Source organism: Neofelis nebulosa, chromosome 5, assembly GCF_028018385.1.
Source record: "Neofelis nebulosa isolate mNeoNeb1 chromosome 5, mNeoNeb1.pri, whole genome shotgun sequence".
NCBI lineage: Eukaryota > Metazoa > Chordata > Mammalia > Carnivora > Felidae > Neofelis > Neofelis nebulosa.
The window spans coordinates 18,424,548-18,446,697 of record NC_080786.1 but is presented as its reverse complement, the minus strand read 5'-3'; the positions used below and the strand labels follow the sequence as shown (position 1 = coordinate 18,446,697).

The 22,150-nt window shown below is 39.5% G+C and overlaps 1 protein-coding gene, 1 long non-coding RNA gene and 1 pseudogene across 2 annotated transcripts in view; 2 read left to right on the top strand and 1 right to left on the bottom strand.

Annotated features, from left to right (window-relative positions):
- Positions 1–22,150, top strand: part of LOC131511745 (uncharacterized) — a 129,322-nt gene that overhangs the window by 30,109 nt on the left and 77,063 nt on the right. The gene's annotated exons all lie outside the window — the stretch shown is intronic.
- On the top strand, positions 5,570–5,999 carry LOC131511740 (large ribosomal subunit protein uL24-like; annotated as a pseudogene).
- On the bottom strand, positions 11,503–11,818 carry LOC131511741 (protein transport protein Sec61 subunit gamma-like). The gene has a single exon (XM_058729744.1). The coding sequence runs from the start codon at positions 11,792–11,794 to the stop codon at positions 11,588–11,590; it is 207 nt and encodes a 68-aa protein (XP_058585727.1). The 5' UTR covers positions 11,795–11,818; the 3' UTR covers positions 11,503–11,587.

The window sequence follows — 22,150 nt, the reverse complement described above, 5'->3', positions numbered from 1 at the left end:
CAGAGAGAGAGAGAAAATAAATTTCAAGCAGGCTTCCTGCTGAGTGTAGAGCCCGATGTGGGGCTCTATCCAATGACCCTGGGATCATGAGCTGAGCTGAAATCAAGAGACACTCAACTGACTGAGACGCCCAGGTGCCCCAGAAAGTAGCACCTTTTTTGTAGCCCTTACAACGATAGTGACTTTTATTTATATGCATGGTTCTTTGATTTAATACCTGTTTTCTTACCCGTTAGCTCTGCCACAACAGAAAATATTTCTTTTTGTGCTTATCACTCGATCTTAAGTATTTGTGTCAGGTAGAGATCCAACTTAAATGTTTTCTAATTTAGTTTCCAGTTGTCCCTAAAACACTTCTTAAATAATCCTTCTTTTTCCTACTGGTTTTAAATATTATATTTATCTAAATGTATTCTGACCCATAATGAGTCTCTTATAATTTCCTATTCTCTTTCATCTCTCTATTATTACACTAGTGACACCTTAAAGATCTTTTGATATTTGGTGGATTAAGTCCCTGTATTGCTCTTATTTTTAAAGCATTGCTTGACTGTTCTTGAATATTTTCTCATTCAGAGGGTATTCATAATCAGTTTGTCAAATTTCACCAAGGAATCATATTGGGATTTTGGAGCATTTGCATTGTGAATTTATGGGTTGATGTAGGAAGGACATAATGAGTTTTACAATAATGAATCTTCATACCCAGGGGCATGGAATGTCTCTCCCTTTATTCAGATCACATTTTATCATCTGGAGAAAATTTTTATAGTTTTATTCATGTATAAGTTTTGTACGTTTCTTTTCAAGTATGTACTTAAGCATTTTATAATTTTTTGTTGCTACAGTGAGTGGAATTTTGTCTCAGTATCAGTAAATTTTTATATATTCATTGTATTTTACCAGGATAAGAGAAGGGAAAAGGTTAGCATGTGTGTTACAAAATGGTAGCAAATAGGAAAGGAAGTACCTGGCATAGCAATACCAACCATCAAATAAACATGCCCCAGTGATGGGGTCTCTAAAGCCCAAGAGGGCTCAGTCTCCCGCAGTTCAGAAATGAGGGGAAGGGATCAGGGAAAGAGCAGAGAGGTACACACTTTTTTCTCCCCAGTAAATTCAAGATTTCACCCAAAGCTTTGGTTTCTAGTGGTAAACATGCATGGAGCTACATTTATCTATCTCCTATTAAACAGTCTTGTGGCCACTTTGACATAAGTTTCTTGCACCTGTATAAAATCCCTAATTGACTTGGATATACATTCATCTTCCTTTCTTGGTCTGTCCCTGCTCTCTACATGGAAGTCCCCCTTCTTGCTTCTACTTCTCTCTACTCTAGGTTTAGAAATTAAGGTAGGTTTGAGCCATCCAAATACAAGTGTGTTAGTATGAATCACATCAAAGAATAGTCTTGACACAGGAGATTGGGAACCAGGGATGAAATGTTCTTAGCTTCTTCAGGATTTTTGCATAAGTCATTTATGAGTCGTGGAGATACCCCAAATTAAATTGTATGTGTGTGGGCTTTTTTTGGGGGGGGGGGGAGAAAAAAGTGGGGTTAGGGTGAGAGTCAAGTTTTTAGGGCAGGAGATCTGGCCCAAAATGGGAAATAGGGGAAGAGGAACACAGAAGAAAAGATTGGGTAAGACTCCCACACTTTAAGAAGAGAGGTCATTGAGCTATGCTCCAGTTTCTTTTGCCTGGCACAGAAAATTTTGTCAAAGATGCTTTGGCTGTTTTTCTCAATATAAAAAAAGAGGTGTGTAAACAACAAAACCCCAAAAGAACATGGAGAAGACCAACACATGATATTTACACAAACTAAGCCACCTAACAGCCACCCAATCAGCTACTCATGCAGTCCTACAAATCCCAGACAAATAGGATAACTAGAGGTTGGCAGAGATTAGGGAAGACAGGGACTCAGGATCAGACATACATCACCCAGTGTGTTCTATTGCATTTGCCCCATTTCATCACGTATGTAAGTATTGTTTACATCTACATATCAATAATTTTTAAAAAATATTTATTTTTGAGAGAGACAGAACACAAGTAGGGGAGGGTCAGAGAGAGAAGGAGACTCAGAATCTGAAGCAGGTTCCAGGGTCTGAGCGCTCAGCACAGAGCCTGAGGCGGGGCTCAAACTCCTGAACCTTGAGATCATGACCTGAGCTGAAGCCGGATGCATAACCGACTGAACCACCCAGGTGTCCCCTACATGTACATATTGTTTAGTGCTGAACTGTAACTAAGGTTACAGTTCCTTTCTTTATTTCATTTTTTTAATCACGATCCCGAATAGCATTTTATGAATTTTGTAATTATTTTACAAAATCTAGTGCTCCACTATGGAGAGACAGTTTTTGTTCCTATTGCATTGAAGTTATTGTTTATATTGCTAGGAAAGTATTTTAATACTCCTTATATAGATTATGTGCGTTTCTTTCTTTTTTTTAAATTGACTTGCTTTATTTTTTTAAATTCACATCCAAATTAGTTAGCATATAGTGCAACAATGATTTCAGGAGTAGATTCCTTCGTGCCCCTTACCCATTTAGCTCATCCCCCCTCCCACAACCCCCCCTGTAACCGTCAGTTTGTTCTCCATATTTATGAGTCTCTTCTGTTTTGTCCCCCTCCCTGTTTTTATATTATTTTTGTTTCCCTTCCCTTATGTTCATCTGTTTTGTCTCTTAAAGTCCTCATATGAGTGAAGTCATACGATTTTTGTCTTTCTCTGACTGACTAATTTCACTTAGCATAATACCCTCCAGTTCCATCCATGTAGTTGCAAATGGCAAGATTTCATTCTTTTTGATTGCCGAGTAATACTCCATTGTATATATATACCACATCTTTATCCGTTCATCCATCGACCGAAATTTGGGCTCTTTCCATACTTTGGCTATTGTTGATAGTTGCTATAAACATGGGGGTGCATGTGTCCCTTCGAAACAGCACACCTGGATCCCTTGGATAAATGCCTAGTAGTGCAATTGCTGGGTTGTAGGGTGCTTCTATTGTTAGTTTTTTGAGGAACCTCCATACTGTTTTCCAGAGTGGCTGCACCAGCTTGCATTCCCAGGTTACACTTCCTTTCATTTTACTTTTTCCAGAGTTGTTAATCACATCTGTTTATTTTGCTTAGTTTTCTTCGTACCTCTTGCTAATTTATCCCACACCATCTGGCAGATAATTTACCAATCCCAACCTCCTGCCTTCCCGTATCTCCCTCCTGGAGTTCACCTTTCTGCTCAAGTCTGGACTCTGTGCTCCTGGGCCTGCTGTCCTCCTGGGACTTCTCCTCTTAGAAGTTTTCTGTCCTCTCTTCTCTGTTGGGTTCAGTTTCCTAGATTCTGTGCCTTCTTCTGCCTCGGTTATTTTCCTCCATTTCTCTCCGGGAGCTTTTAAAATCTCTTCTTTATTCCTGGTGTTCTGAAATTCCACAATGATGTATTGTGGAGTGTGTCTTCAATTTAATTGTGGTGGGTTATAAATGGCTGATTTCTATCCAGAGAGTCACATGCTCCAGTTCTGGAAGTTTTCTTTTTTTTATTTTTTAAAGTCCTTTTTCCCATCGCCTCCTCCCCCCCATCTTCATTTCTGGATCTCCCCATATTTGAATAGTGAATCTCGCAGATTGAACTTCTAATTATCTTACTCTTTTCTTTCCTCTTATTTTATGTTCTTTTATTTATCATCTGGGGGATCTCTTTTGTTGACTTTTCTAAACTTCCTATTGAATTTTCAATTGTGTCTGTCACAGGTTTAGCTTCCAGGGGCTCTTTCTCTCTCTTGTTCTTGATGCTTTTTAAAAATAGCAGCCTGCATTTGGTTCGTGGATGTGACAGTGTCTCCTAGGACTCTGTGTGTATTCATTTTAAGTGGTTTTTTTTCCCTACAAGTTGCTTTTTTTAACGTCCTGCGTAGCTCAATTTCTTCCAGTTCCTTTTCCTATTTATTTGCTTTGCTCTCTGTTTTCTGTTCAAGGCTTCCTTTAAATGTCAGGTATTGGTGAGACATGGGTCTGTTAGAATGAAGAGTGGGGCACAGAAAACTGGCAGATGTGTGTGTGTGTGGGCGGAGGGGGGGCAGGCTCTCTCACTGCTGGCCTCTATCCTAGGGTGGCCGAGTGGTGAACTGGCTTTTTCACTGGGAGATCCTGAGATTTTAGTATCTGTATGTCTTTTCTCTGGGGCTGTGCAGTTTCTCCAGAGAAGGATCTGCCTATCCTGTGCTTGGGGGTTTCCCCACCATGGTTATAGAAGTTCTGGGAGCTTGTCTGGGAAAGGGAGGGAGGCAGAGCTCTCACCATTCGGGAGGCAGAATTTCACTAAATCCACCACTTTTAATTCAGCACCTCACCTTAACTTCCCACTATTCCTGATGTTCCAGAGTCTGGGGCTTCCCTGAGACATTTCTCCAGAGGGTAGAACATTCTTGTCCTGCAATGGTCAGGGAGGGGTAGGACTGCGATTTGACTTTCAGTCAAAACCTGTCTTTCAGTCTGTGATGTACATGTTGAGGTGCCAGATCTCCCTTCAAGGAAGGACTTGCTGCCCCAGCTGCTGTCAGCAGGTAGCCTTCAGTTGTCATCCCCCTCGTGTGTTTTCGCTTCAGCTCAAGGTCATGCCCTTCTCTGGTGGCCCACATGCAATGATGGGTGGAGGTGAGACCTGAAGGCTGGGCCATGTTAGCTCTACATGGGACAACTCTGATGGGCCATCTTAGGTCCAGAGCTCCTCATGGGGTTGGCCAAGGTTATTTATTGGGCCTTCTTGACTTCTTCTTCTTCTGCCTGATCCCTTCCATAGCTGTTGATCCCAAAGAGGCTTCCTAATGTACATCCTGCCCTCTCAACACCATCTTGGACTCTGTTCCTGGGGATGCAAACTGGTGACAACAGCCTAGACTTAATCTCCTCCTCCTCGATCCTCTGCAGGAGCTGTGGCAATCCCTGAAGGGGCTGGCAGCTTGAGGCATTCTCAGCAGCTGGGCAGTAGGTCCTTCTGTGAAGGGGCATCTGGAAGGCACGTCCTCATGTCACACTGCCACATTTGATTCTCTCTACCCAGTTCATTGGGCTGGGGGGTGTTTTGTTTGTTAAATTAAAAAAAAATATATATATATATATTTTAATTTCCACACTGCCAGCACAGAGCCCGATGCAGGGCTCAATGTAGGACTTGATGTGGGGCTCAAACCCACGAACCACAAGATCATGACCTGTGCTGAAATCAACAGTCAGACACCTAACCCACTGAGCCACTCAGGTGCCCCGGCTGGGGGCAGTTTAACTAAGGATCCCATTCTCAGTGGTGGAACAGGGAGTGGCCTATTATAGGAGGAGTGGGATAGGTTTTGGAAACCAAAGGGCTGGATTTGTATAACTCCTGATGGGTCAACTGTGATTTTAGACAAGTTGCTTCACTTTTCTGGATTTTATTTTCTCTTGTGCAAAATGTGGAAAATAATGCCTATCTCTTAATAATGCCTACCTAGACCTGTTGTGAGGGTTAGAGTCAGTAACTCATGAAAAGTTCCTAGACCCTTTTGCTGCCATCACTGAAGTGCCACGGGCCAAAATGAAGTTCAATCCCTTTGTGACTTCTGACCGGAGCAAGAACCGTAAAAGGCATTTCAATGCACCTTCCCACATTTGCAGGAAGATTATGTCTTCCCCTCTTTCCAAAGAGCTGAGACAGAAGTGCAACATTCGATCCATGCCCATGTGAAAGGATGATAAAGTACAGGTTGTGCAAGGACACTACAAAGGTCAGCAAATTGGCAAAGTAGTCCAGGTTTACAGGAAGAAGTACATCATCTACATTGACTGAGTACAGTGAGAGAAGGCGTATGGCACAACTGTCCACGTGGGCCTTCGCCCTAGGAAGGTGGCTGTCACTAGACTAAAACTGGACAGAGACCACAAAAGGATCCTTGAAGGAGAGGAAAAGGGCAAATATAAAGAAGAAGATTATATTGAGAAGATGTAGGAATAAAGTAATCTCATACACAGCTTTAAATAAAGGCTGTTTGGGGGGCGCCTGGGTGGCGCAGTCGGTTAAGCGTCTGACTTCAGCCAGGTCACGATCTCGCGGTCCGTGAGTTTGAGCCCCGCATCGGGCTCTGTGTTGACAGCCTAGAGCCTGGAGCCTGCTTCCGATTCTGTGTCTCCCTCTCTCTCTGCCCCTCCCCCGTTCATGCTCTGTCTCTCTCTGTCCCAAAAATAAATAAATAAAAAACGTTGAAAAAAAAAAAAATAAATAAAGGCTGTTTGGGAGTTCCTGGATGGCTCAGTCGGTTAAGGTTCTGACTTTGGTTCAGATCATGATCTCACGGTTCATGGGTTGGAGCCCTGCGTTGGGTTCTGTGCTGACAGTGTGGAGCCTGCTTGGGATCCTCTCCTTCCGTCTCTCTCTGTTTCTCCCCCATTTGCATTTTCTCTCTCTCTCAAAGTAAATAAATTAAAAAAAAAAAAAAGGCTGTTAAAATGAAAAAAGAACAAAAAGAAAGAAAAGTTCCTAAGGCAGTGCTTGGCACATAATGAAAAAAAAATTTTTTTTTTCCCTATCTGGATGATCTTCCTTTCCCAGTCTGTGATTCCAGAATCTTCCCAGGGAAAGTATGAAGACCAAAGGAATGGTGGCATATCTGGCTTAAGGTAGATATCAGTATATGAAATGTAATGGGCCAGTCTGTAGGAATGTTTCTGGCAGCATGTCACAGAGCTCTGTCTTTGTCCCCAAAACATTTTTATTATTTTTAAAAAAGTTCTTAAAAATTTTCACAAACTATGGGGCGCCTGGGTGGCGCAGTCGGTTAAGCGTCCGACTTCAGCCAGGTCACGATCTCGCGGTCCGTGAGTTCGAGCCCCGCGTCGGGCTCTGGGCTGATGGCTCGGAGCCTGGAGCCTGTTTCCGATTCTGTGTCTCCCTCTCTCTCTGTCCCTCCCCCGTTCATGCTCTGTCTCTCTCTGTCCCAAAAATAAATAAATAAACGTTGAAAAAAAAAAATTTAAAAAAAAAAAAAAAAAAAAAAATTTTCACAAACTATAGAAGAAGATATTCTCATTATATATGTATGTATTTCGGCAGATAAAGCTAAAATTACTCCTGATCATCTCCCAGAGGTGATGACTGTTACCAGTTTGACGTGCTGTTTAGTTGTTTATTGATTTCTTTATCCATCCATCCACCTCTTGATCTATTTTACCTCAGAATTTCTTTACTAAAGGACATGTTTCACTGGTGTGGGAGGTGATTTTAGGTGGTACATCAACCCAACATAAAATAACTTTGAATCACAGAGTGAGAGTTATTCTCTTTTTTTTTTAATTTTTTTTTTTTTTGGTACAACATTTAAGTTCTCTGGTAGCAAATTTCAATTATACAATACAGTGTTTTCAACTATAGTCACCATGTTTTACATTTGATGCTCAGATCCTATGTCTTATAGTTGAAAGTTTGTACCCTTTTACTAACCGTTTCCTATTTACTCTATCCCCCTAGCCCCTGGCAACCATTTTTCAGATTCCACATGTAAGTGACATCACACAGTATTTGTCTTTTTTGGTCTAGCTTATTTCATTTAGCATAATGTTCTCAATTGTAGCACGTGGTAGGATTTCTTTCTTTCTCATGGTTGAATAATATTCCATTATGTGTGGCAGGTCTTCTTTATGGCTCTTTAAAAAATGCATTTATGTAATATACGGATATATAGAAATACATAGTTTTTGCTTTTACAAATATGCTATCACACCGTACATGTTCTGAAAATTGCTTTGTGCTCTTAAGTCAAGCTCATATTAAAGAAAAAACCCGTCCCTCCCTTTCTCCTTCCTCCTTTTCCTTCTCCTCTCTTCCCCTCCCCTCCCCTTTATTTCCCCCTTTTGCTTCTCCTAGGGGAGGCAATAGGGGAATCATGCCTGTTGTTTCCTCTACCACAAACAGAGCTCTGATGATTCTCTTTATTCCTGCCATCTTGTGGACACGTGCCAGTGCTTCTCTGGTGTGGGTCTTGAGTAATGGGATTGCTGGATCAAAGGATAAGCTCATCTCAAGTGTCAGTGCGTTCTGCAAAATGGCCTCACCAACAGTCTGTAATCTCACTAGAGTGGCGAGTTTGCCCCATCCTCTCCAACATTCAATATTATAAAACTTTTCGGATTTTGCTAATCAGACAGACGGGCCTCAAATGGATTCTCATTGTTATTTAATCTGCATTTTCCTGATTACTAGTGAAATTCAGTGCATTTTCATATGGCTATTTCTCATTTGTTGCTCTACTTCTGTGAATGGTCAGTTCATTTATCATTTTCCTGTTAGGTCATTCCTTTTATTTATCTGTAGAAATCCTTAGTATATTCTGGATATTACTCTTTTTTTATAAACGTTGTAAGTAGTTTCTATAATCAGTTTCTGTTTAAACTTAATTATGGTGTTTTTGTGGCATAGAAATGTAAAGTTTTTATGTAGTTAAATTTATTAATATTTTACTTTCCAATTTTTATTTTTTATTTCAGTATAATTGATATGTAACATTGTATGAGTTTCAGGTGTACAACATAATGATGTGATCTTTGTATATACTATGAAATGATAATCACAATAAATGTACCATCTGTCACCATACATAGTTACAAAAATCTTTTTTTTTTTTGTGATAAGGACTTTTAAAATTTACCCAGCAACTTTCTTTCTTTTTTTTTTACTTTATTTATTTATTTATTTTTTTAATATATGAAATTTATTGTCAAATTGGTTTCCATACGACACCCAGTGCTCATCCCAAAAGGTGCCCTCCTCAATACCCATCACCCACCCTCCCCTCCCTCCCACCCCCCATCAACCCTCAGTTTGTTCTCAGTTTTTAAGAGTCTCTTATGCTTTGGCTCTCTCCCACTCTAACCTCTTTTTTTTTTTTCCTTCCCCTCCCCCATGGGTTTCTGTTACGTTTCTCAGGATCCACATAAGAGTGAAACCATATGGTGTCTGTCTTTCTCTGTATGGCTTATTTCACTTAGCATCACACTCTCCAGTTCCATCCATGTTGCTACAAAAGGCCATATTTCATTCTTTCTCATTGCCACATTGTACTCCATTGTGTATATAAACCACAATTTCTTTATCCATTCATCAGTTGATGGACATTTAGGCTCTTTCCATAATTTGGCTATTGTTGAGAGTGCTGCTATAAACATTGGGGTACAAGTGCCCTATGCATCAGTACTCCTGTATCCCTTGGATAAATTCCTAGCAGTGCTATTGCTACCCAGCAACTTTCAAACATGCAATACAGTAGTATTAATTATAGTCACCATGTTGCACATTACATTCCCATAATTTATTCATTTTATAACTGGAAGTTTGTACCTTTTGACACCCTTCACCCATTTCACTCACTCCCCAACCCCTATCTCTGGCAACAACCAATCTGTTCTCTGTATTATGAACTTTTTTTCTGTTCAGTTTCCATGTAAAAGTGAGATCACATGGTATTTGGCTTTCTCTGACTTACTTCATTCCAAATTTTAGTATTTATCTAAGAATTTTGTTTAAAAGAGTCTTTTTGAATTTAAGATTATCAACACATTCTAAATTTTCTTCTTTTTCATGTTTTTTAACTTAAAATCTTTAATCCATGTGGAATTTATTTTTGTGAATGGCAGGAAATCTAATTACTTTCTTCCAAATTGGTAGTCATTTGTTCTAAAAATTATTTATTACATACTTCATTTTTTATCCAATGATTCAATATACCACACCAATACAATCATACACCAAATCCCTATTATATGTGTAGGTACGTTTAGGGTTTTTCTCTTTTTGTACTATTTATTTGTCTATTTCTGCTCCAATGCCCCCTTTAAAAATTTTACTGAAAGCTTTATAATATATATTTGACAATTAGTATGGCAAATACCCTTTCAGTGCTCTTTTTCAAGATTGTCTAGGACATTTTCTTTCTTTCTTTCTTTCTTTCTTTCTTTCTTTCTTTCTTTCTTTTTTTGTTTTTTTTTTATAAATAAAGTTTATTTATTTCTTCTGAGAGAGAAAAAGAGAGAGTGCAGGAGGGACAGAGAGAGAGAGAAAGAGAGAAAATCCCAAGCATGCTCCTTGCTGTCAGCGCAGGGCCTGATGTGGGGCTTGAACTCGTGAACTGTGAGATAATGACCTGAGCTGAAATCAAGAATCAGACGCTTAACCAACTGAGCCACCCACGCACCCCAAACATTTTTTATCCTAATAAAGAAAGAAAGAAACAAAGAAAGAAAGAAAGAAAAGAAAGAAAGAAAGATGTTTTTCTTTATAGAATTTGCTTGGGGATTTTAATTGAGATTTCTTTGAATTTGTAAATTAATTTGGGGAGATATGTTAAGGACTGCTTTTATGCAATAAATTCAGTAAATTTTTAGAGGTTTCTTTATGGAGATATTATATATTTCCTGTTTATAGTGATAATAGTTTTCATTGCTATTGTATATGGGATATTTCTTTTTTTCCCAATTCATTATTATTGGTTTATAGTAGAGCTGTTAATTTTTGTATATTGATCTTGTATTCAGCTACCTTGTTGCAGCTTTCGGTCAATTAATTCTCAAGGTTTTTCCTGTTACATATTTATAATACCTATAGAGCTTTTTTCTTTTACATTACTTACTGAATTGGCAAGGTCCTCTACTATAGTTTTAAATAGTAGCAGTGATAACAGGCATCCTTGAATTGTACCTGATTTGAATGGGAAAGATTCTAATTTTTGCCACTAAGTATAATTTTTGCTTTGAGTTTTGATGTTTCCTTCTGTTCTAGCTTGCTGATTTTTTTTAATGCATTGGATATTAACTTTTATCACCAACTTTTCTATCATCTATTGAAATATTTGTGTGTTTTCTTCTTTGATCTGTTAATGTAATTCAGTATATAAGATTTAAAAAAATGTAATCTAACATTGAATTCCTGGAATCAATAATATTTTTTCATTATTTAAATATTCTCCTATGTAAACATTTTTCATATATGTTCATACATGAGATAGATAGGCCTATATATTTTTTTCCTTGTGTATTCTTTTTCTGGTTTTGATATCAATATTATGTTAACTTCATAGTGTTAATTAAAAATCTTAAATTAAAAAAAATTTATTTTAGAGAGAAAGAGTATGTGAGTGGGGGAGAAGGGCAGAGGGAGAGAGAGAGAGAGAATCATAAGCAGGCTCCATACTCAGGGCGGAGCCTGATGTGGGGCTTGATCCCATGACCCTCTGATCACTACCTGAGCCAGAATCAAGAGTTGGATGCTCAACCAACTGAGCCACCCAACAGGTGCCCTTAATTAAAATATTTTAAACCTTTTTCTGTGATCTGGGCTTGTTTATGTAACTTAGAAGTTAAAAAAATTTTTTTTTAATGTTTATTTATTTTTTATTTTGAAATTATTTTAATTTACAAATACAAAACATTTTGGAAGACACAAAAAGAAAGAAAAATACAAAGCATATAGACAGATTTTTACTCCATGAGCTTCTCAAATCCTCACTTATTCACCAATCCCCAAGATGAAAAACCCTTCTAAAAGGGTATTCAGCCACCAACAATGATGTTATTAATAGGGATATGGATCAATTTCACAAAAAAGCCAATGAATCCCATTATAGCAAATCCTATTGCTGTTGCCATGGCAATCTTCTGGAATTCTTTCCTATCAGGTTTAGTGCACCTTTTGACCAGGTGAATTGAGTCCTTCACAAATTTCCGACTCAGCTCAACGAACTGCATTACCTGATCCATGATGCCTGCCCGCCAACCTCTCAGACGCCCTTAATGTTTATTTTTGAGAGTGAGAGAGAGAGAGAGTGGGGGAGGCGTAGAGAGAGGGAGATACAGAATCTGAAGCAGGTTCCAGGCTCTGAGCTGTCAGCACAGAGCCTGACACAGAGCTTGAACCTACAAACCATGAGATCATGGCCTAAGCTGAAGTCCAGCGCTTAACCAGCTGAGCCCCCCAGGTGCCCTGTGTAACTTGGAAAATTTAACCTTGAAAGCTTGATAGAACTCACCTACAAAATCAAATGGACCTGATACAATTTCAGGAAGGAGACATTTGATTATCTTTTATATTTCTTTTATGGTTAGTGTTATACTTAGGTTTATAATTTCCTTTTTTTTTTCTTTTACCCAGACATTTTTTGAGTTCACATTCACATTGAGGGGTTGGGAGGAAGTGACTATCAATTGTTTTGTTTTGTGAATTTTAAATTATGTTACAATATGATCTGCATGATGTTTGCGTTTTGAATAATTTCAGGTTTTCTTTGTGGCCTGATACATGGTTTTTATAAATGTGATGTGTGTTTGCTTACAAATTATTGACTGCAAAATTTTCTTTTTGTATCTTTAGTTCAAGTCTGATGGTTATTTTATTCAGATCTGCCATATTATTAATTATGTTATATCTATTTGTAGATTTCTAAGTAAGGTATCTAAAAGGCTTTTGTTGAATTGATTATGTTTTCCTTGTCTCCTTTCCCTGTAATGTCTTGGAACTTACCTGTCCTGCTTCATTTCTTCTGGAGGTTATCTTTACGTTGAAAATAATTGATTTAATTTACTTTTTTTAGAGCTACAGCCCACATGGTCCAGAACTATCTTTAGAGCCAGATGCTCTGACCCTGTATACTCTGGATGATTGTGACAGGAATAATTGAGTTCCACAAACCTTTATTTTCATTTTTTATTTTTAAAACTTATTTATTTATTTTGAGAGACAGAGAGAGACAGTGCAAATGGGGAAAGGGCAGAGAGAGAGGGAGAGACAGAGAATCCCAAGCAGGCTTCTGCCAGCACAGAGCCTGATGCAGGGCTCGAACTCACGAAACTGTGAGATCGACCTGAGCCGAAACCAAGAGTCGGACGCTCAACCAACTGAGCCTTGCAGGTGCCCCTCCACAAACCTTTAGTAAGAACCTGCTATGTGCTAGGACTTGAGCCAGGCACTGTGGCTATGAAAGATGAGTGAGTTGGTTCTTGCCCTCATGACATTCATAGTCTAGTGAGGAGGCTGACAAGTAAACAAATTATAACATCATGTGACAAGTGATAATAGAGGCATAAACAGAATAATGGAGTGTATGGAGGGTGAATGTCACAATGATGCTCCCTGTGAGTCATCCCTTCCAGTTTTGTGTAGTCCCTTCCACCTTGAATCTGGGCTGGGTAACCAACCTGTGATTCATTTCTTACCAAGAGAATGCAGCAGAAATGACACCGACTTTCATTTCATATTTTTAATCCCCTTGAAAAATTGTGCTGTATTCTGAATTTCTTGGCTTATTAACTGCTCCCCAGCTGCACCTATTGTGCTCTTTATTTTTATTGTTTTCAAGATCTAACTGGTTCTTTTCCCAATACTTCTTTTAATGTTTCTACCTGTTGGTTCCATTAACTTTGTTTCCTTGGGTGTTAGTTCTGTTTGTTGAGTTTAATACCTCCTTTTCCTGCTGTTAGTTTCATACAAATATTAGAACATTATTGCTTTTGTACTCATCTGGATAGTTGAGATTTCCTGTTGTATGCCCTATTGCCTGTAATGGAGAGACAGTTGACATGGTGCTGGTAGGATGCGAGTATCCAGTTATCTGATGGTGAGAATCCATGTTACGTCTGAGTTTCCCCAGCTACCCCAGGCACTGTATGGCCTCTTTCCTCCAAGCATCCATCCCTCTGCTTCATTCTGCTTGGCATAAATGGCATGGGATAAACCACCTGGCTGCATTACCTGTTAATGTCACCAGGCATGTGGGCGATTGCCTCTCCCCTCCCCTTTGTGTACCTTTTTTTGACATTTCCAAGCTTGGGCCTCTTTTGGGGCAGCTCCCACCTTCACAGAAGCCCTGTCCCGTTCATGGATTGTGCTGGGGTTTTCTCCTTTGACCTGACTACATCTGCTTTCTGTCTTTGTTCCTGGGATGTTCATCTTTAAGAAAAATGACTTGGGATAAAAATATAACCTGGGATTGAGAGCTGGCATGACAGATAGGAAATTATGATTGTTCATTTCAGCCTAGAATTTAGACCTGTTAAGATCATTTTGAAATTTGAGTGTAATATAAATAACAACTTGGAATTTAGCTTCAAAAGGGCAATTATACCAGGATAGAATGGAGAAAACCCAGTTTGGTATTAATTTGTGAAGAAAATTATAGGGCATCTGGTTTATTACAAGCATTAAAAGGTATGATACAAGGCTGTGGATGTGATTACTAAAAAAGCCAATGCAGGACGTCCTAAGATGGTGAAGTAGAAAACCCTGCTTCTGTCCCCCAGCAAAGATCAACAGTTTAGGCAGCTCTCCATGAACAAATACAGTTCTAGGAGAGATCAGGATTCCACTTAAACTTCAGCAACACAGTGAAACCAAAAGCCTGAGAAACACGTATCTCGATAAAGCTGGAAAAAAAACATAAACAAAAATGGCAATGCAACTTTAGGTTTTATTTATTTATTTTTTATTTTATTTTATTAAAAAAATTTTTTTAAAACATTTATTTATTTTTGAGAGACAGAGAGAGACAGAGAACAAACAGGGGAGGCGCAGAGAGAGAGGGATATATGGAATCTGAAGCAAGTGCCAGGTTCTGAGCTGTCAGCACAGAGCCCGATGCCTGGCTTGAACTCATAAGCTGTGAGATCATGACCTGAGCTGAAGTGGGCTGTTCAACCGACTGAGCCACCCACGTGCCCCAAGGTTTTATTTTTAAATGTGAAACATTTTTTTTTTTTTTTAAATTTTTTTTTTTCAACGTTTTTTATTTATTTTTGGGACAGAGAGAGACAGAGCATGAACGGGGGAGGGGCAGAGAGAGAGGGAGACACAGAATCGGAAACAGGCTCCAGGCTCCGAGCCATCAGCCCAGAGCCTGACGCGGGGCTCGAACTCACGGACCGCGAGATCGTGACCTGGCTGAAGTCGGACGCTTAACCGACTGCGCCACCCAGGCGCCCCTAAATGTGAAACATTTTTAAAAGAGATGTTTCACAACATTGATATATAATTTTTTTTACAAAGAAATATTTGTTTGTATCTTCTTCCCTTATTTTATTGGGATGTGATATTAAACTATTTTATGTTGATTTGTGAGGGCTTTATATGTATTGCCTCTTTGAAGTCACATATATTGTGTATGTTTTTCTAGTTGTGATTTCACATTTTGTGTATGATAACTTTGCTTCTTTTTTTTAAAATAGTTTTTAACCTTTATTTATTTTTGAGACAGAGAGAGAGCATGAATGGGGGAGGGTCAGAGAGAGAGGGAGACACAGAATCCGAAACAGGCTCCAGGCTCTGAGCTGTTAGCACAGAGCCCCACGCGGGGTTCGAATTCACGGACCACGAGATCATGACCTGAGCTGAAGTCGGATCCTTAACCGACTGAGCCACCCAGGTGCCCCAACTTTTGCCTCTTAAATGTTTAAAATTTTGATTAGTTTTTAAATCTGAATATTTTGCATCATGTTTAAAAGTGTCTTCCTCCTCTAAGATTATAAAATATCCTTCTGTATTTTCTTCTAGTGTTTTTGTAGTTTTATTTTTATATTGAAAGCTTTGATCCACTTGAAATTTATTTTTGGTCATGTGAAATCTGAAGTCCTATCGTTATTCTTTTCTTAATTTTTAACTAACTGCTCCAATGTCATTAGGATTTTTGTGTCGATATTTGTAGTTGAGATTCTTTTGTATGCCACCTTTGTCAGGATTGTGCTAACCTTAAAAAATGAATGGAGAGGATTTTTATGGAAAGTACAAAGGAAAATATACTCTGAAACAGAGTGACATGATATAAATCTTTCACAGTTCTCTGCTTAAAATCAGTGGTATTCCCATGCCCTTAGGATAAGCCAGCATTTCCTGGCTAGGCTTCAAGGCCCTTTGTATCTGGCCCCTTTTTCCCTGAAGCCTCTCTGCTTCCTCTCTGCTCTGTCTTGCCTCCTTCCTTCCACCAGGGTAGTCAGCATTGTGAAGGTCAGGATTTTTGTGGTGTTTTGCTTTCTGCTGTACCTCCAGCACTCAGAAAAATGCCTGGCACATTGTAAATGCTGGTAATATTAGTTATAGGAAAAACTTGCAATTCCTGGAAAAAGCCACTGTATCCTCCAAACTTCCATGTGAACTCACCTCTCTTTTGGGTACCTTCTCCCCATACTTCGTGTTTAGATAAACGTGTCCTTTACGACTCAACTTAGATATTACCTACTCTGCAAAAACCATCTCGAGCCTGGGTTAGGTACCCATGGAGCATCAGTATTGTGCTGCTAATCATGCTGTATTTTAATAGGAATTTCCTATGTATGGGGAGGAGGCTGGGAGGGACTCCCTGTCTAAAACTATCAATAGGGTCCATTTGGGGGTTGAACGTGATGCTAAGTCTCTCACAGTGTGCGGAGAGCTACCAATATTGGGTCTAAAAGCCACTCCAGGGCCTTCTGAGGAAGAGCTGACTCGGAAATGATGCCATCAGGCACATCGTTCTAGGTGCCAAATGACTTGGAAGGCTAGAAGGGGTCCATTTTCAGAATCGCAGGTGGTCAGCCTGGCAGGAAATGCTGTGGCTCTTTCCCACCCTTTCCCATGTTTGCTCTCTTTTTTTCCCTAAGCCAAGTGAAGATGCAACTCGAAGAGACTTGAATTCAGGGGCTGGAGGCATCTGCAAGAATGGGAGTGTGGCATCCCATTCCTCAGATGGAATACTGCTGAGGCAGTGGATTGGGATCTGGCAAAGGAGAACTGGAGAGAGATGGTGGTGTGACCTGAAGCAACTAGCCGGTATCCAGGGCAAAAGGAGTGCCTGCTGGGCAGTGGGACTCCAGCCGGAAGCTGCTGTGGGAGCACCGTCAGGGGCAGGAGCTAAAGAGGGGACCTGAAAGAGCTTGACTAGGGCTGGACCTCCCCTCAGGAACCCTGCGGTGCAGACGCCTCCCAGGGCTCCTGAAGGTAGCCTGACCTGGGGGAGAAGAGGGAACATTTATGTCAGAGTTTAAACATGGAATTTTAATAGCTAAAAGTGACCAGAAAGCTACAAGATCTGCCTGAGATGTGAGGGGAAAGAGTGATATAACACAACCGGGGAGAGTATTTGGAAACAAAGAAAACCATTTCATCTTTGTACTCTACTTGGTTCACAGGATTCAGTGAACTGGTTATACTTGTTCTCACGCTTGTCCCTATCTTGCTTTGGTTTGTAAGCTCCTCGCAGGTGAGACTTTGTAGCCTGGTACCTGTTACATAGTAGGTATTTCATAAATATTTGTTGAATGAATGAATAAATAAATGAGTGCATGAGTGAATATAGCAAGGTGGCTAAGGAAAGTGAGTCATCCCAGATAAAGAATTATTTTACATACTGATGTACTAAAACGTATTGAGGGATAAATTGGTCTGGATTCAGTAAAGGGAAAGAAACCATACAGCAATTTGAGCAGGGAAAGTTTAATATAGAGAATTATTAGCTATGACAGAGGATTGTGTAATGAAGCATTGGTAAGAAGTAGATCTCTAAATAATATAGGACCAGCAGGTATATGGAGCAGCTCCCACCCCTAGGGCTGAGGTCAAGTGCCCAAGGAAGAATTCATCCCCTTCAGCGCTGAGCTCCAGACCTTGCTGGAGAGGCCCAGGCCGTGGCTCACTGAACAGTTGACAGGTTGCTATGAGCTCTTCTGGTGGAATTTGCTGGAAATCTGCCAGGGAAATCTGTTCGTGGGGAGGTGTCTCACAGAAGGTACGCAGCTACAAAACTGCCTGGGGGGTAAAAGGGGAAGCTGGCTGCCAGGAGTTGGGGAAACCATTTATACTCTAGGAGCTATATTTGTAGTGCTAGAAAAGTGGCTCCTGCTGCAGGAGCCAGGTGCTGGATCTTCAAGAGAACACACACCAGGATGCAAGCTCCTTCCTGTAATCTTTCCAGTGCCCTCTACTGACAAAACTTAACATTTAGTCAGTAGACGAAGGAAAAATGTTTAAAGGGCCCAGATCCATTTTCATAGAGCAGGCAGGGAAGAGTAAATTTGGATCTGAAAGGCAACAGCTTGCTAAAAAATATGGGGGAATTTATATACATAAAGTGTGCTGGCCTGCTCTCTGAAGTAGAAGCTTGTGTACATAACTCTTTTCTTTTATATCCTCCCTTCCTCCCTTCCTTCCTTCCTTCCTTCCTTCCTTCCTTCCTTCCTTCCTCCCACCCTCCTTCCCTCCCTCCTTCCCTTCTTTCTTCCTTCCTTCCTTCTCCCCTCCCTTCCTTCCCCCCACTTCCTTCCTTCCTTCCTTCCTTCCTTGCAGTTGAGGTCATTGGCAGTACTTTTCTGCAATTTCTGTACTTCCTAATTTCCTGAATTCTAGCGGCAGCTTTCCCTACCTTTACTCCCTCAATACTTCCAATATCTAGAATGATTTGTTTTCCTGAACAAAATCATGGCTGACAAATTCATAACTTTGCTTTTGTTAATTACTTAGGAACATGGCTAAGAATGTACATTGCTGAGCAATAAGGTTATATTTTAAGTTTTACATCCTTACTTTAACACCAGGTTATTAGTCATCTTTTCTCCTGCCTTGAAAAACACTTGCAGCCTTCTTCCTGTGGCCTGAGAAAGCCAAGCCAGTTCACTGAGCTCTTTTGAAAGGCACTTCCACATACCTTATCTCGTTTGATCCTCAAAATGGCCTTGTGGCAGGCAGGAAGGCAATAATTTATGGATCTATCCATCTGTCTATGCATTCAGTAAATACTTATTGAAACACTATGGATGTACCAACTCTAATGGGATTAGAGAATTAAAAGATAAACCGCTTGCCTCCAAAGATGTGCAGTCAAAAAAGAAACTTAGTGTGATATGATAAGTATGATATGATAAGTGGTGAGATGTATTCTGGGAGCCCATATAGAAAAAAGAGACTAATTTTGTTTCCATCTTCAACCACAAGTGAATATTTGTAATACAATAGAAGGTCTGTATTTTGGTGCAGATATCTTAATTTTTCCCCTGGGTGTTCTTAGACTCCCTCAAGTAAATTTTCAGTGGTGTTCCTAGAGTCTGACTTAGGCAAAGTTGAGCTTAGAGGAAATTGGGCTTTATTTATGAAGCTTTTGGTTTTATATAAGCGAGAGATCTCATGCAACTGTCACAATCACCCTGTGATTTGAGCATTGTGACCCTACTCCATCTTTTATAGTTGGACAAACTAAGGCTCCAGAGAGACTAAATTTGCTCAACTGGACACACAGCTAGGACTAAGTGTCAGGGCTGGATAAGAACCTGACCTATTTCGGGGTGCCTTGGGTGACTCAGTTGGTCAAGCGTCTGATTCGATTTCAGCTGAAGTAATGATCTTGCTCATGAGTTCAAGCCCTGCATGGAGCTCTGCACTGGCCGTGTAGAGCCTGCCTGGAGTTCCCTCTTTTTCCTTCTCTCTCTGCCCCTCCTGGCTTGTGTTCTCTCTCTCTCTCAAAATAAATAAACTTTAAAAAAAAAAAAAAAAAAGAACCTGACCTGTTTCTACAGGCTTGAAGCATGTTTGCTGATGCCACAGGATCTCTTAGATGCTGCAAAGCCTTTTTTTTTTTTTTTTTTTTTTTTAAGAAGGAAACTTTGAAACTTAGTTTAGGCAAATAAGTGGCAAGTGATTTTGGATTGCTGATCTTACTTTTTTTGCTTTACATTCTTTTTCTTATTTTTGGCATGACTGCTTTTCTCATCAAGAAGAGGTTATCCTGTTTTTAGGTTTGACTCTTGAGCTAAGCTGAGGTGCTTCTTTGTCAGGCTGTGGTGCCTGGCCTGACGGCCTGCTAAATAGCTTTCTACCTAGGATCCTCCTTACTACAGATCTAAGAAGGCCTGAATTTGCCTAGAAAAAAAAAAAAAATATATATATATATATACGCATGCATATATATGCATGTATATTAAATATATTAAACATATTAAAATATATCAAATATATTAAAATCTATAATAAAATATTAAATGCATATATTAAATAAATATAAATATAAATATAAATATAAATATAAATATATGTAAATGCATGGAGATACTTGCTACGAGTGTGAAAAGGAATTGGACATTAATTAACTTTGGCTGGATTATGAGAACAGGAAACCACTTGAGAATAGAATAAGCCATTGTTAATCTGGTGAAACAGAAGAAGAGGTCCTGTGTTCCGAAGGAGGCATTTTCCTTGGTGTCAAGTAGATACTGAATGTCTTCCTTTTCAAAAAAGTTGCTAAAGCAAGACAAGAACCCTCCCTTTTGCCCACTGCGCACTGAATATAAAGTCTGCAGAGTGGAATTCTGCCTAATCAGCCTTGCTTTCTAAGCTTTCACACAATCAGTAATGTTGGCTTGTTCTGAGGTTTCATTTTAATCTTCATGGATTTTTGAAAACTGAAGCTTTGCCCAGACTGAGACAAGCAACCCTACTACCCTTTCGAACATTAATTTATTTCTTATTTTGGGTTGACTATTTCCAAACATAGACCACTTTCTGTACTGCTTGTCCTCGTAGAAGAGTTTATAATTCTCTCATAGAGTGTTTTACATGAAAATGCCCATATGTTATAGTTTTAGAAAAAAAATATTTCGAGCAGTGAAACAAGAATGGGTTATATCCAAATCCTGTCGCCGTCTGAGAATTCTAGTTTTAAAATGTGTATTAGAGTGGCTAAAAGTGTGGGGTCTTGTTAAGAAGACCTGAGTTTGGATCTCATTTTTGTTAATTCATTTTTTTATTAATCTTTACTGAGTTACTTTTCCTCCCTATGCCCAATTTTATTATGTGGAAAAGGGGGATGTAGCTGGTATCTTCTGTTGGTCTTGTTGATCTATGTTTTACCATAAGGTAAAAATTATTTTACAGACTCAGTGGCTTTCAGCACCTTTCCCCCTCCCTGGGAAAAGTTGCCTTGGCTGGTTCCTATTTGCCTTGCTAGATGGATTCTTCATTTGTCTCCTCCCTGCTGTGTGCTGTGGGGCCGAACCTTAGGGACTGTCTCCACCAGCAGGAGCAACACATGTTTTTGGGGATATGACATCGGCATATTAATACTCACTTTGCAGAGTGGTTGAATGAGATGATAAATGGAAAGCACTTGGTTTCCACAAGTTTACCATGGCCAGGAACCGTGTTCTTATGTCAGAATACGGTGACAAGTGTCAGATGTCAGAAGGTGACATTCCCCTCCTCCAATTTTCTCAGTCTTTTTTGTTTTCCCCCATGATATACGCTAGTCAGGGCATTTCTCTGTTCCCAGGAGTGGGTGATATATAGGTTTTCTCTCCTCCTCTTTCTCAATCCCAACATATAGTCCACAACCTCCATCCTTGTCCCAGCTTCCAAGACTCAAAAACATGTCTGCCAGAAACTAAGTAAGACATCTGTCTGTGGTAGTGGGGGGACACATTAATCCTGCTGTCATTCATTGGTGCCTGCTTTCGCCTAGACACTGTGCTGACATGCCTGATTTGCGTTTCATGATTGCACTATTTTATACATGTGAATTAAGTTGCCACAGACTGTACTATATTTCCAGCTTGTTACTTTAAGCTGGAAGGATATCCTAAAAAAGCTGGTGAAATATACTCAGAAGAATATTAATAAGTTTAGGAGAGATCATGATTAGTTAATAAAAGAAGACAACAAAGGAGAGGAGAGGAAATGGATTTCAACCTGAGTTAGACAAGGGACAGAAAAAACACATTTTGAACCTTGTGTACGTTCATTTTTGGCTAGAATTTTTAATGTTGTTTTTATAGTGATTATTTTGTTGTTTTATTTCCTAGAAGTTTTTGGGTGGATTGGATGATACATTATGAATCAAGAAAATGGAACCCAAGTATTGTTTGGACAGTTGATGCTTAAGAAGCTGATTTTTGTTGTTTTAAACTTTGTCTGAAGCACATTTTTACAACTGAATGAGGTACCTGTGGGGATTGATAGAAAACATTTGCAAAGTGTTTTGTTCTTAGAGCAAAGACTTTTTATTTGTGGAGGAGTTGGCATTAATGCACCTTTGTGTAAGACCTTAGTTTGGACCCATTACCTTAATATTGACCTCAGAATCTGTCATATGCTGGAATCTCCAGTAGCTTTTA